General features: G+C 36.5%; 1 protein-coding gene across 1 annotated transcript in view; it reads right to left on the bottom strand.

Annotated features, from left to right (window-relative positions):
* Positions 1-15,818, bottom strand: part of LOC132552341 (putative N-acetylated-alpha-linked acidic dipeptidase) — a 71,703-nt gene that overhangs the window by 30,804 nt on the left and 25,081 nt on the right. Inside the window, exons 4-7 of the mRNA XM_060216500.1 lie at positions 12,714-12,854; positions 8,619-8,748; positions 7,776-7,898; positions 975-1,158 (exon numbers count right to left, since the gene is read on the bottom strand). Of these exons, the coding sequence (XP_060072483.1) occupies positions 975-1,158; positions 7,776-7,898; positions 8,619-8,748; positions 12,714-12,854 (578 nt within the window). The remainder of the gene's footprint in view (positions 1-974; positions 1,159-7,775; positions 7,899-8,618; positions 8,749-12,713; positions 12,855-15,818) is intronic.

Below are 15,818 nucleotides of genomic sequence, written 5' to 3'. Positions count from 1 at the left end.
ATATATAATTACCACATCAGGATTCGACCATCTCCAAATAACACAATCTCCCACAGCACTGAATCTAATATCAATCACTTTTGTTTGTTTGTTAGCTCTGCTAGCAGTAAGGGTCACTTGAAGGCTGAGTCACCTTGTAATAGTTGGTGGTCATCTCAAAGAACAACATACAGGAGGCCCATTACATACAATCTTGAGCACAAGGGATAAAATGCCCTGCTGAAAAACACTACAATGACAGAACTGCCTGGTCAGGCCATGTTTCAGCTTTCTGCATGAAATTGAATGACACAAACTACCGATGGTTGACATCTTGAACCACACATCTTGAAACTTCAATAAATCCCAATGCTCAACTGACTGAGCAACTGCTATTTGCTTTTTTTTTTGTTTTACACATCATCAATGTTTTTTCAAAAAGAGTAACAGTTTTTGAAAGAAGATTTTTTTCATTTGTATTACCAGCACTCACTGATACATCCAGGTAAGTATAAGTAGATGAAGGGGAGACAATACCATGTTTCTATTTGTGTATAAAGGGAGACAATTCCATGTAAAGATCTGTGAATGAAGGGGAGACAATTCTATTTAACTGTATAAGGGGGAGACAATGCCAAACAACTATCGATGAATAAGAGTGATATAATGCCTTGCATTTATCTGTGGATAAAGGTGAGGCAATGCCATGTAACTATCAAATGAAGGGGAGATAACTTCATGTACCTGTCAGTGAATGAAGGGGTAACAATTCTATGTAACTATTCATAAAATTTGTTAATGAAGAAAAGACCATTTCATTTAACTATCCGTGAATGAGACATCTAAAAATTTAAACATCCACTCCGACTTCAAAGTTTGTACCAGGAGATTGGAGGTCGTGAAATTTTGGGAATCACCATTTCTCATTCAAATATTAATCTATCACAGCATCTTAGAAATATTGCTTTACAGGTGGAAGAAGGGAGACAACTTACTGATAGCAGAATAGCCTGGTGTGAGTGGGTCTCCTATCAGGTTGTACCGGACATGGTAGAGCTGTATGGCCCATCCTGGGAGCCACCAGGTATGTGGGGCCAAGGATGATTGGTTATGAGCGAAGTCCACTGGATCGGAGTAAAAGATCACACCCACTGCCTTGTTGTCCTCCGCATGCCGCACCTGAGGAGGTCAAAGTTCAAAATGAAACCTTATACAGCAGTTCAATAAATTCCATCATTTGCATTCTGAGAGATTTATATTTTCAGGTGTCTTATCAAATCTATTTGTGAACCTAATCTCTAGTAGTTTCATTCTCTCATAAGCTTCTTTTAACTTTTCTTAAAGGAGATCAGAATTTTGGCTACTTGGCTAAAGGTGTTCTATAAATGTTTTATACATACAGATCTCATGATATCTGATGTTTATGTAATGTATACATTTTAATTACATGTCATTGATACAGCAACTGAAAGGCTGAAGTAATCCTGACAGAGAGACAGAGGAGATGATACAGAAATACGTAGAGAGATGGGCTGGGTTTTTTTCCCTTGTATCTTGTGTTGTTATGACAATTTACAGTACCCACAGGTCCATGGCAAGTCAGGCTCAAAATGAAACAAATAAGTCCATGATTTCTGATAATTCTTTTACACTAGCAAACTGACAGTATACCACCAGGGTATCAACTGCCTGTGAAGATTGAAATGTTGATACTTTCATCACCAAAATCTCAGACAGCAATAGAAAACAGTTTGCAGAAGCAGTTGTGATATAGAGCCAATGTTGAAGATGATTTAGATTGGTGAAAAAAACAAATGTCAACGTGACCCATGGTTAGTTATATCAGACTGTCATTTCCAAATGAAAACTGTGTTGTAATATATCAAACTTTGTACTGCTTTTGTGACAGGAAACAAATCAAGCCCTATTTAAATAAATGAAAGAAGCACAATAGGCCTTAAATAAATTTCTCAACTACTCTACAGTTTATATAGAAGACGTTTTGATTCATTAAGACATTTTCTGCAAACTTGAAATCATATTCTTTATACAAGTACTACACAAATAACATTACTCGGATGTATTGCTTGTTGAAAAAGCAAGCCACCAGTCAAATATATAGACCCTTGGCCTTTTGGTTATTGAGAAAAAGTAGCTTAGGCATTTCAACACATTTGACACCTGTGACCTTGAAATTTGGTCCAATATCAGCACCCTGGTCCTTTTCGTTATTGAGAAGAAGTCATTTAAACATTTTAACACATTTGATACCTGTGACCTGAAAGTGGGTCAATGTCATTCATATTAAAACACAGTTGGTAGCCCTACATTTTAGCATGCTACAGACCTAATATCATCATCCCTGGCCCCTGGTTATTGAAAAGAAGTAATTCAAAGATTTCAACATATTTGATCTCTTTGACCTTTCAAGCAGATCAAGGTCATTTCTATTAACTAGGTGTATTCAACTTTCTGAATTTCTGAAATAATTCCTTATTTTCAATGATGTTTCATACCAAATTTGGTTGAAAATCATTCAAGCATTAAGTAAGAGTGGCATTTTGAAGCAAAATATTGACTAACTTTCCCATTTGGGACTCCGCCAACACACAGGTCCCTACAGGTTGAATTAACTTCCTCAATTCAAGAAAATGTTCTCCACTCTTAATGATGTTTCAGACCAAATTTGGTTTAAATCCATTCAAGCGTTATAAGTAGTAGCGTTTTGAAGAAAATATTGTCTAATTTCCCCTTTTGGGGCCCCGTTCTAAAATCCCTAGGGGTTGAATCAACTTTCTGAATTTAAGAAATGAATCTCCATCCTTGATGATGTTTCAGAGCAAACTTGGTTGAAATTCATTCAAGCATTAAAAAGAAATAGCATTTTGAAGCAAAATATTGTCTAATTTCCCCTTTTGAGGCCCCAGCCCCAAGTGACTAGGGGTAGAACCAACTTTCTGAAGTTCAGAAATGATGCTCCACTCCTAATGATGCTTCAGACCAAATTCGTTTGAAATCCATTCAAGCATTAAGAAAGAGTGGCATTTTGAAGCAAAATATTGACTAACTTTCCCATTTTTGTCCCTGCCTACCCCCAGGTCTCTCTGGGTCAAATCAAGTTTCTGAATTAGAAGTAATTGCCTATCCTAACTGATGAATCAGGTCAAAGCTTGTTGAAGTCCACCCAGGCAGAAAGGAAGAGTCAGGTTTTAAATCTAATTTCAGCACCTCCCCCTTTTCAGCACTGTCCCCCGACTCCTTGAGGTCAAATCAAAATTCTGACTATAAGAAATAATTATCCTTTGATGCATCAGAGCAAATTTGGCTAAAATCCATCCAGGTATGAAAGAGGAGTAGGGTTTCAAAGCAAAAAGTTTACGTATGACACATGGTGAAGGACAATGCACAATGGCCGTAGGTCATCTTGACCCTTCAAGTCAGATGACTCAAAAATAAAGCACACTGATCCCCACTTTTATAATCATGAAAAGTATCCTCAAAAATTTCTCTACCAAAACCTAAATTCTTAAAAAAAGTTCAATACCAGAAGACGCTGAAATAAAAGATTTATATCATTTTGAAACATTTTCATTTTTTGGTTGTTATGGGGTTTAAAACTTGTTAAATCAAACGAAAACTTAGCATTATTGATGCCTGTACCACAAAAGTATTGCAGAAACATATCAATATTTTGCTTTTAATCTACTTTCTAAAATCAAACCTTTCAAAAATCATTGTCAGAAAAGATTTAATACGGAATTTTTTATACTTCTAGAAGAGTACAATCTTAAGGTTCACCAGCATAAATATAGGTCACAGTGACCCATTTGTTTTGGTACAAACAATCTGTTTTATCTCAAGACAGCATTATTGATACATGAGACAGTCCAAAATACACACCCTAAACAAATTATATTACAACAGACAGTCAGGGAGTCTCCTCTGCTCTCCTGGGTATAAATTACCTAAGGATGGGAAACTATATTCTACTATCCATACAAAATATTAATAACTGTCTGCTTTCAAACAGTTTATCTTAACTTTGAAATATTTGCACATCATAAGTTAGAGGTCATTTCAGTCTGCAGCAACATCAAAGGTACCATTGAATAAAACAAAAACTACCATATGTTGCTTGTGTGTTGGGACATATGTCTCCCGAGAGGGTCATTTAGAAGTGGTAACGCCGTACATCAAACACAGCAGTACAGTACCCTAACTACTCTGTAGGGATAATGTAGCAGCATCGCGATTGTTCAGATAAATGCGATCGCTTGGATAAATGCACATCCCTACAGACAATGAAAACAATTGTGATGCTGATACAATGAAGAGAAAGATATCAGAAATTTGTAGAATCAATATCAGCTGTTATAATGATATATTCCTTCATGTTTTGTGTACGGTGGAAATCTTATAATCGTCTCGTCTTTCGTCTGAATTTCCTGTGTCTTGTTTGGTGACACTATGGGTGAACATGACGCGCGATATTCTATTCTGTTTTTGGAAAAAAACACCAAAAACAAAATCATTATAAACAGATTAAGGGCAATCAATACTGCACATAAAATGGTGGACATCACTACAATCATGAAGAAATGATGGTTCAGTTTTCTGTGAAAATTTTGTGCTTAATTTTCATTAATCACTATGCATGGGCAGCAAATCACGTCAAATTCTTCAAGGGAGGCCTGGAAATTTTTCACCGAACAAGTTTATGAATATAATGGTGATCAATCATTTGTAAAAGTACAAGAGTTAGAAATATATGAAAGAATATTGTAGTTTGTCCAATCGTACATCAAAAGAGCTACAAATATCTAAATTCAAATTCATCACTAACAGCTCAGTGAGAAACTGACAACAAACATCACTACCATAGAGAGAATTTTTTTAAATATTGAATCTTTATTAATGTAAAAATAAGAACATTAATTCATAAGTTTTGTGTAATGGGATGATATCTGGCTAGGGATGTTGCCATGGAGATCAAACTGAAAACCTTATCAATTTAAAATAAAATATTTGATTGGACAGTAGAAAGAGGAATTTCAATAAGATTTAACGGGGCGGTCAGACTGCTTTATATTATCAGAGTACAACATCATTCTACAGTAAAGAAAATATTTCTGCCCATTTGATACAATAAATAAAAAAAAAATAATTTTATAAAATGATAAAAGAAAGGAAGACCCTTCACTACAGGAAGAATTCCGAACTCTTTATTATATTTGCAAATAGATCAATACATCACCTGGAAATATCAAGATTTTCTGGAACTGTAATTCAAACACCTTCGGGCCATCTCAGAGAACTTTAATTAGATAATATTTATTTCAAACAAATACTGCTATCCTTTTTGTTTCAAAAAAATGATTATTAGGATGAATAATCACAGACTAAGGCAGATCTTTGGGAGACAATATTGTAGTAACAACATCATGCTTCAGGGGGAAAACTATCTCAGACTAAGGCAGATCTTTGAGAGACAATATTGTAGTAACAACATCATGCTTCAGGGGGGAAAACTATCTCACACTAAGGCAGATCTTTGAGAGACGATATTGTGGTAACAACATCATGCTTCAGGGGGGAAAACTGACAACAAAACTGACAAAGATAACATGACAAATTAAAGGCAACACATCATACAACATTACAAACCACACAGACAACACAACCTTTTATAGACAACACAACATTTTGTAGATGACACAATGTTGATTGATAACATAACATTGATCGACAACACAATCTTTTATAGACAAAACATCATTTTACAGACAACATAACATTGATAGACAACACAATCTTTTATAGACAACATAACATTGATAGACAACATAACATTGATAGACAACACAATCTTCTATAGACAATCGTATTGGTATAATGTGCAAAATAATAGTATCTTGATTATTCACAAAGTTTACGACATCAGAATCACACACCCAACAAAATAGTTCAGCAGAGAAATCAATGTTTTTTTTCTGAGTCATAGTTTTATATCCATTCTGAATTAGCCAATCTTAACGATTCTACAAGTAGTAGGAGGTCACACATCCTTTTATGATTTACATGGCAATAAAAATGTGTGATAAAATCCGAAAAAGGTGAAAACAAATGTTGCGTGACAAAATAATGAATTCCAAGCCATCGGACACAGGAAAATATTTACCCGAGGCCAGTATCAAGCTGATTAATGTGTTTCTTGTGTGGAAATTTAATTATAATGAAAATCACAAATATTCTCTGAAAAAATCAAAAAACGGTTAAGCATCTACACATATTATTTTGTTGACCGAGAAAAAATACTTCAAAGTTTTAAATTTCATCTAAAACCTTAGACTGAAATTTTTTTTCATCAACCCTTGGGAGCCTCAGTACTCAAAGTCATCAGCTGTAAAATTACCTGGCATTGATTTCACGTCTATTGTAGAGTTAATGACCAAAAACAATGAATTTGAATGACAGACTGCCTTTGTTTGGATTTATTGACATGCAGTTACCATGACAACCAAATATGATCCACAGAATCAGATGATGAAAATGTTAGGGTGGGATTAATGAATTTCCGTTTTCTACCCCGGGTTCACTTAAATCTCCGTGACTCCAAACAAGGTAATATCTGGAATAATTTCCTCTGATAATTCATTACTTGTGTATAGAGTAAAAGGCCTATGGGGCCCATAAAATCCACTTACTTTACTCGCTTAACTTTATGGAATTCATTACAGAGAAATCAAAATATCAATTAGGTTCAATCTATAGAGGACAGGACTGAATATTTTTATTTCCTAAATAGAACCAAACCCTGAAAAGTCTGCCAATATCTGGTGGCTCAATCATAAGCAAATCCACTTAACAGTTACTGGGTCAATTGTTCTGAGATCTGGTGAGGAAAGGTCAACAGAACAAGTCTAGGGCCAGTAACTAGGTCAATTGTTCTGAGGTCTGGTGAGGAAAGGCCAACAGAACAAGTCTAGGGCCAGTAACTAGGTTAATTGTTCTGAGGTCTGGTGAGGAAAGGTCAACAGAACAAGTCTAGGGCCAGTAACTAGGTCAATTGTTCTGAGGTCTGGTGAGGAAAGGTCAACAGAACAAGTCTAGGGCCAGTAACTAGGTCAATTGTTCTGAGGTCTGGTGAGGAAAGGTCAACAGAACAAGTTTAGGGCCAGTAACTAGGTCAATTGTTCTGAGGTCTGGTGAGGAAAGGTCAACAGAACAAGTCTAGGGCCAGTAACTAGGTCAATTGTTCTGAGGTCTGGTGAGGAAAGGTCAACAGAACAAGTCTAGGGCCAGTAACTAGGTCAATTGTTCGGAGGTCTGGTGAGGAAAGGACAACAGAACAAGTCTAGGGCCAGTAAATAGGTCAATTGTTCGGAGGTCTGGTGAGGAAAGGACAACAGAACAAGTCTAGGGCCAGTAACTAGGTCAATTGTCCTGAGGTCTGGTGAGGAAAGGTCAACAGAACAAGTCTATGGCCAGTAACTAGGTCAATTGTTCTGAGGCATGTTGATGAGAAAACACAAACAAAATTAGAACTTAGGTTTAATGAACACAAGAATGAGATAATTACTGAGATTTAGTAGAGGTTTATAAACAAAAGTTACATCCATATAGCTGGTAATTATGAAATAACTGCAATACTCAAAATTCTTGAAACTTTTATCTAAGATATCAGATTATGTTCTGTTAGCCAAAGACAAGATCTAAAACTGATCAAATGAAGAACGTTAATTCAAAAGTGATAAATCACAAGACACAGTGAGAAGATCTGTACAAGTTAAACTTACCTTGTTGGCCGCATGGATTTTCCCATACTTAATGATGACTATTGTGCCTGTTACATTGATGTGCATGAGACTCAGCTCCTCAAAATCTTGCTTAGTACCATAGTTTGCATAGACTAGTTTACCCTGAAAGAACAACCAGATCGAAAAATTAACATTTCAACATTTGCGAAGAGTTATCTCCCCTAAGGTAAGATACCTAAGTGGTAGTTGCTACATTGTTTGGGGACACAAATGTAGCACATGTAGTTATCTCCCTTAGTTGAGGTTATTTGAGAGAGTGTACCAATTTGTACATAACAAAGCTATAAAGAAACTATGTCAACAGAAGGTTGTTATGAAACGTAAATTCATTGAAATGAAGGCAAAATGACAAAAAGAAAGATGTACACAGAGACCTTTGACATAGTACAAAGAGAACAAGACCAGGTGTTTCAGAAGATTTAGAGTCTTCTGCTTCTGTAATATTATGTTCCCTTATGAGAATAAAATAAACAAGAACGAAAGCACTAAGCATACCATCGGCCATTAAACATGTCAACTTTCATATCATATTTACCAATGAAATCATCATGACAACCATAAAAGTTATCTGTCATCTTTCAAAGGCCTTTGTTATGAGGCTATTTGTGAACTGCCAACACTTTGTAATCAACTGTGACATGTAAACACCATTGAGTTGGGAAGCAGGGATGTTGCTGTCAAGAAAGGACATTATATAAGACACAAATAGTCATGTTCCTTAGCCTTTCAGTTACCTTCACAGTCAGTGCTGGAGAGAATGCATTTTATTTGTTTAAAGGACAGGTTATATCTAATACATAAATAGTTATCTCCCTTAGTTACCTTCACAGCAAGTGCTGGAGAGAATGCGTTGAACGGCATGTACTCTGGATGTACGTTGGACATGTTTGAATGGGTCTCCATTATCACAGTTGAATTTGGTGCTCTCACAACTACGCTGTTCGGATTTGTACTGAAAAGAAAGCAGATATTTATGTAACTGTATATAGTACATTTCATACATATATCCAAACACTTAATATTAAGAGCAAGAAGTCGTATTGGGGTTAGAAAGTTGTATGTTCTGAGCTGCAAGTTGTACTTCAAGCTGGAAGTTCTTTCTAGAACTAAAAGTTGAATTTTGATTCTGTAGTTGTATCTAGTGTAGGAAGTTGTACTTATACAGTATAAAGTTACATAGTTGAAAGTTGTACCTATAGTAAGAAGTTGTACAAAATAATTGAATTTAGAGTTGGAAGTTGTACAAAGTGGATAGTTTTGCAGTCAGAAGTTGTAATTTGTTTACAAAATTGAAATTAAAATTGGACCTTACATTCCAAAGAATTGGATATTGTATTTAAAGTCCTAAAAAAAAGTTGTAATTGAAGTTGGAAGTTGTACTTGAAAGATAAAATTGTATTTAGAGTTGGAAGTTGTACTTAAAAGGTAAAGTTGTATTTAGAGTTGGAAGTTGTACTTAAAAGATAAAATTGTATTTAGCATTGGAAGTTGTACTTAAAAGGTAAAGTTGTATTTAGAGTTGGAATTTGTACTTAAAAGGTAAAGTTGTATTTAGATTTGGAAGTTGTACTTAAAAGGTAAAGTTGTATTTAGAGTTAGAAGTTGTACTTAAAAGGTAAAGTTGTATTTAGAGTTGGAAGTTGTACTTAAAAGGTAAAGTTGTATTTAGAGCTAAAAGTTGTACTTAAAAGATAAAATTGTATTTAGAGTTAGAAGTTGTACTTAAAAGGTAAAGTTGTATTTAGAGTTAAAAGTTGTACTTAAAAGATAAAATTGTATTTAGAGTTAGAAGTTGTACTTAAAAGGTAAAGTTGTATTTAGAGTTAGAAGTTGTACTTAAAAGATAAAATTGTATTTAGAGTTGGAAGTTGTACTTAAAAGATAAAATTGTATTTAGAGTTGGAAGTTGTACTTAAAAGGTAAAGTTGTATTCAGCATTGGAAGTTGTACTTTGTGTACAAATTTTGTACTTTAGGAACACAAAGTTGTACTTGGATATATATGAAGCAGCACATAAAGGGTATGAAGTTATACTTAGAATATATATTGTACTTCGTAGTATGGGAATGAGGTTGCCCTTTAGGGTATGAAGCGTGTACTTGGAGTATGAAAATATACACAGAATGTGACGTAAGTGTTTAGATAAAGTGGTATGTAAGGATATATAAACTAAACTTGGAATATCAAGATTTGCTATCCAGTGAGGTGAAGTGATTTGCTATCCAGTGAGGTGAAGTGATTTGCTATCCAGTGAGGTGAAGTGATTTGCTATCCAGTGAGGTGAAGTGATTTGCTATCCAGTGACGTGAAGTGATTTGCTATCCAGTGAGGCAAAGTGGTATGTAAGGATATATGTACTGAACCTGGAATATCAAGATTTGCTATCCAGTGAGGTGAAGTGATTTGCTATCCAGTGAGGTGAAGTGATTTGCTATCCAGTGAGGCAAAGTGGTATGTAAGGATATATGTACTGAACCTGGAATATCAAGACTTGCTATCCAGTGAGGTGAAGTGGTATGTAAGGCTATATGGACTGAACCTGAATATCAAGATTTGCTATCCAATGAGGTGAAGTGATTTGCTATCTAGTGAGGTGAAGTGATTTGCTATCCAGTGAGGTGAAGTGATTTACTATCCAGTGAGGTGAAGTGATTTGCTATCCAGTGAGGTGAAGTGATTTGCTATCCAGTGAGGTGAAGTGATTTGCTATCCAGTGAGGCAAAGTGGTATGTAAGGATATATGTACTGAACCTGGAATATCAAGACTTGCTATCCAGTGAGGTGAAGTGATTTGCTATCCAGTGACGTGAAGTGGTATGTAAGGATATATGTACTGAACCTGGAATATCATGATTTGCTATCCAGTGAGGTGAAGTGATTTGCTATCCAGTGAGGTGAAGTGATTTGCTATCCAGTGAGGTGAAGTGATTTGCTATCCAGTGAGGTGAAGTGATTTGCTATCCAGTGAGGCAAAGTGGTATGTAAGGATATATGTACTGAACCTGGAATATCAAGACTTGCTATCCAGTGAGGTGAAGTGATTTGCTATCCAGTGAGGTGAAGTGATTTTCTATCCAGTGAGGTGAAGTGATTTGCTATCCAGTGAGGCAAAGTGGTATGTAAGGATATATGTACTGAACCTGGAATATCAAGACTTGCTATCCAGTGAGGTGAAGTGATTTGCTATCCAGTGAGGTGAACCAGTGAGGTGAAGTGATTTGCTATCCAGTGAGGTGAAGTGATTTGCTATCCAGTGAGGTGAAGTGATTTGCTATCCAGTGAGGCAAAGTGGTATGTAAGGATATATGTACTGAACCTGGAATATCAAGACTTGCTATCCAGTGAGGTGAAGTGATTTGCTATCCAGTGAGGTGAACCAGTGAGGTGAAGTGATTTGCTATCCAGTGAGGTGAAGTGATTTGCTATCCAGTGAGGTGAAGTGATTTGCTATCTAGTGGGGTGAAGCGGTACGTAAGGCTATATGAACTGAACCTGGAATATCAAGATTTGCTATCCAGTGAGGTGAAGTGATTTGCTATCCAGTGAGGTGAACCAGTGAGGTGAAGTGATTTGCTATCCAGTGAGGTGAAGTGATTTGCTATCCAGTGAGGCAAAGTGGTATGTAAGGATATATGTACTGAACCTGGAATATCAAGACTTGCTATCCAGTGAGGTGAAGTGGTATGTAAGGCTATATGGACTGAACCTGAATATCAAGATTTGCTATCCAATGAGGTGAAGTGATTTGCTATCCAGTGAGGTGAAGTGATTTGCTATCCAGTGAGGTGAAGTGATTTGCTATCCAGTGAGGCAAAGTGGTATGTAAGGATATATGTACTGAACCTGGAATATCAAGACTTGCTATCCAGTGAGGTGAAGTGATTTGCTATCCAGTGAGGTGAAGTGATTTGCTATCCAGTGAGGTGAAGTGATTTGCTATCCAGTGAGGTGAAGTGATTTGCTATCTGGTGAGGTGAAGCAGTATGTAAGGATATATTAACTGGACCTGGAATATCAAGATTTGCTATCCAGTGAGGTGAAGTGATTTGCTATCCAGTGAGGTGAAGTGATTTGCTATCCAGTGAGGTGAAGTGATTTGCTATCCAGTGAGGTGAAGTGATTTGCTATCCAGTGAGGTGAAGTGATTTGCTATCCAGTGAGGTGAAGTGATTTGCTATCCAGTGAGGTGAAGTGATTTGCTATCTGGTGAGGTGAAGCAGTATGTAAGGATATATTAACTGGACCTGGAATATCAAGATTTGCTATCCAGTGAGGTGAAGTGATTTGCTATCCAGTGAGGTGAAGTGATTTGCTATCCAGTGAGGTGAAGTGATTTGCTATCCAGTGAGGTGAAGTGATTTGCTATCTGGTGAGGTGAAGCAGTATGTAAGGATATATTAACTGGACCTGGAATATCAAGATTTGCTATCCAGTGAGGTGAAGTGATTTGCTATCTAGTGAGGTGAAGTGATTTGCTATCCAGTGAGGTGAAGTGATTTGCTATCCAGTGAGGTGAAGTGATTTGCTATCCAGTGAGGTGAAGTGATTTGCTATCTGGTGAGGTGAAGCAGTATGTAAGGATATATTAACTGGACCTGGAATATCAAGATTTGCTATCCAGTGAGGTGAAGTGATTTGCTATCCAGTGAGGTGAAGCGGTACGTAAGGTTATATGAACTGAACCTGGAATATCAAGATTTGCTATCTAGTGAGGTGAAGTGATTTGCTATCCAGTAAGGTGAAGTGGTACGTACGGATATATGAACTGAACCTTGAATATCAACATTTGCTATCTAGTGAGGTGAAGTGATTTGCTATCCAGTGAGGTGAAGTGGTACGTAAGGATATATGGACTGAACCTGGAATATTGAGATTTGCTATCCAGTGAGTGCTTCCATGTAATAATATTATACTTACTAGTTTGGGTAAGACAGCGTCACACCATATTTGCGAATGTCTATGCTGTCAAACCTGAAGGTTCCCCACATTTCTCGGACATACTTAATGAACCTGTTGGTATACCCCACTCCTGATAGATGTACAAACTCTGTTACTTTACTGAAACAAACAAATCATTTCAGTTTGAAGAAACAAAAACTCTCATCTTATTCAAATATTATAGTATCACATACCCCCTTAAACCCATAGCTCTGATTATACAACAAAAAGTCCCCTTCATCAATAATTACTCGACAACAAATCTTGAAAAAATCCCTTCATCTGTCAGGGCTCTCACACCCCATTATGGGACTGGGGCCCGGGGCCCTTTGAATTGGGAAAAAATAATGATGTTTTCCTTAGAATTGGGAAAACTTGGGGTCTAAATTGGGAAAAAAAGATACTATTTTGCATTGGGAATGGGACCGAATATCAGCCCTAAATCTGGCAGATCGAGAGCCCTGTCTGTCTACAAAGAGGAAATCTTTAAATGCTCTCCTCCTCTGGCTCCTGAGGGTGGGATAAACCTTCTTTTTATGACAGAGCGAAAACCTCTTTACCTCTCACATTTTGAGGCTGTTGATTACTGAACCAAGTCCACATCCCCATATCAGAGACTCTTAATATAATTATATATAATAATTACCCCCAAGTTTTTTCTATTGGTGCTCTTGGCTCGTTTTCTCCCTGACATTTATAAAGGGTCTCTAGGTTTATCTGTCATTGGTTCATGTCTTGTCTTCGTTGCATTGACTTTAAATTTGGATCAAGATGTAATTGATATGACAGTATGTTCTTGTTTTTATCTGGAACTCTTCTCTCCTTGAAGGTTCTAAAGTCAATGAACCCTCAGATATAACGGATGTACCTTGAAATAACCCAAGGAGGTCAACAAGGAATCTGACTTAAAAGTAGGGAGGTGGGCTTATTATAGGACAATGATATAGTATCTGTAGTCATAACCTCAGATTCAAAGTAGGGAGTTGGGCTTATTACAGGACAATGATATAGTATCTGTTTTCATAAGCTCTGACTCAAAGTAGCGAGGTAGACTTACTACAAGACAATATTATCTAACTGCACAGAGGCGGGCTTATTGCTAGGTATATTGATTGACATAATTGTCAGTAACTGTTCCTGTCAATTAAATAAATTTTCAAATTTTTTAAACATCAAATTTAATTTAATATCGTTTTCATGTCCTAATAGATTAACATAGTCCTTCAAGCTTAATCAATAACTACACATTTGGACTAAGTCGGCTGATAAATAGTAACATTATTAAACATTTATCATCATAAAGTACAGTACAACGTCTTAATGTGTGGAAGCCATTATTGGTGTACCTTGAATTGCACACTTAATGTCTGGTTCAATCACCACATATTGAGAGACAATCAAATCATTCTTAACACTTCTGTACTTTAACTCTTTGAGAAAACTTGCGAAAAGTTTAAGATAAAATTGTTGGTACTATTTGCAGCTGAAATTTCAATGGAGACGGTTACTTAGTTCAGAGAAATGTATAAATGGTCCAAGAACCTGCTCTCTTTACCTGTGTGGTAGAAATAGAGGATATGTTACTTGAGTGTCAATATAATATGGAATTCAATCCAAATTATATCAGCACTAGTACAAGATTCTATTCATCCATGTATATATTACCCTTACTTTTTGTTTCAAGTGAGTAAACACCCCAAAATCAATTTCCTTACAAGACAACATGCTTTAAACTATGACAATGTTGTGACATCCTCAACATGTGGCTTACATGATATTGCTATAGTGATACAATATTTATGACATTCATGGTCATATGACAAGACACAACAGGTTTTATCACCTTCCATCAGTCCTGTTTATAATGATAGGGAGACATCAATTCACCATTTATGTGTTTTTGATATTTAGACTCAGCAGACAGCAGCACAGGGGCCTTTAACAATGTTTCTAGAGGATGAGAGCTTGTATGGTTTACATTATATCTAGTAAACCATATACCTACAAACCTGCATTCTCTAGAAACATTGTTACAGGCCCCTGTGATAGTATACCATACATACCCTTATCCCCAGAAACATTGTTACAGGCCCCTGTGATAGTATACCATACATACCCTTATCCCCAGAAACATTGTTACAGGCCCCTGTGATAGTATACCATACATACCCTTATCCCCAGAAACATTGTTACAGGCCCCTGTGATAGTATACCATACAGACCCTCATTCCCCAGAAACATTGTTACAGGCCCCTGTGATAGTATACCATACAGACCCTCATTCCCCAGAAACATTGTCACAGCCCCTGTGATAGTACACCATACAGACCCTCATCTCCCAGAAACACTGTTACAGGCCCCTGTGATAGTATACCATACAGACCCTTATCCCTCAGAAACATTGTTACAGGCCCCTGTGATAGTATACCATACAGACCCTCATCTCCCAGAAACATTGTTACAGGCCCCTGTGATAGTATACCATACAGACCCTCATTCCCCAGAAACACTGTTACAGGTCCCCTGTGGACACAGTGTTGGTCTGTTCTAAACTCCACTTATCCTGATTATAATGATAGGAAGACACCAATTTACCTGCCACGATATTTTGAGACAAGTATGTAGGACTTCAGTGTTTGTTTGTTCTACATCCTATTGCATTTAAAATTCTAATGAAAAGATGTGATGAATTAATCCTAGTCAGCATGCTGAGTAGGAAATCACATGATTATCAAACCAGGAAATGGTTAAATATAAAGTCAATTGATATCATGAAGCCTTCAATCCAATGCGGAAATAGAAATATGAATTTTTATTGATATTTGAAAACCTGGACCCATCAATCCAGGACTTGCTATCAAATCTCCATTAAAAACAACACTGATTAATCTACCAGAAAATAAAAAATGAAGTTTCTATGAATTCTTCACATTGCTGTGTTAATTAATTTCTTCTATATTTGGAAATATCAGCTTATCGCTGTGATTTACTAAACTCTGATCCTTACCCAGAGTAAACCTCTCCGTTAAACACCTGTGTCCCTAAAAGGTATTCACTTACAGAGGTAATGATTGATCATGCCCA

The sequence above is a fragment of the Ylistrum balloti genome, unplaced genomic scaffold (assembly GCF_031769215.1).
Source record: "Ylistrum balloti isolate Yb309-2 unplaced genomic scaffold, AGI_CSIRO_Ybal_v1 Utg370244, whole genome shotgun sequence".
NCBI lineage: Eukaryota > Metazoa > Mollusca > Bivalvia > Pectinida > Pectinidae > Ylistrum > Ylistrum balloti.
Note: the sequence above shows the minus strand (reverse complement) of the source record. Positions and strands in the feature narration are given on the sequence as shown.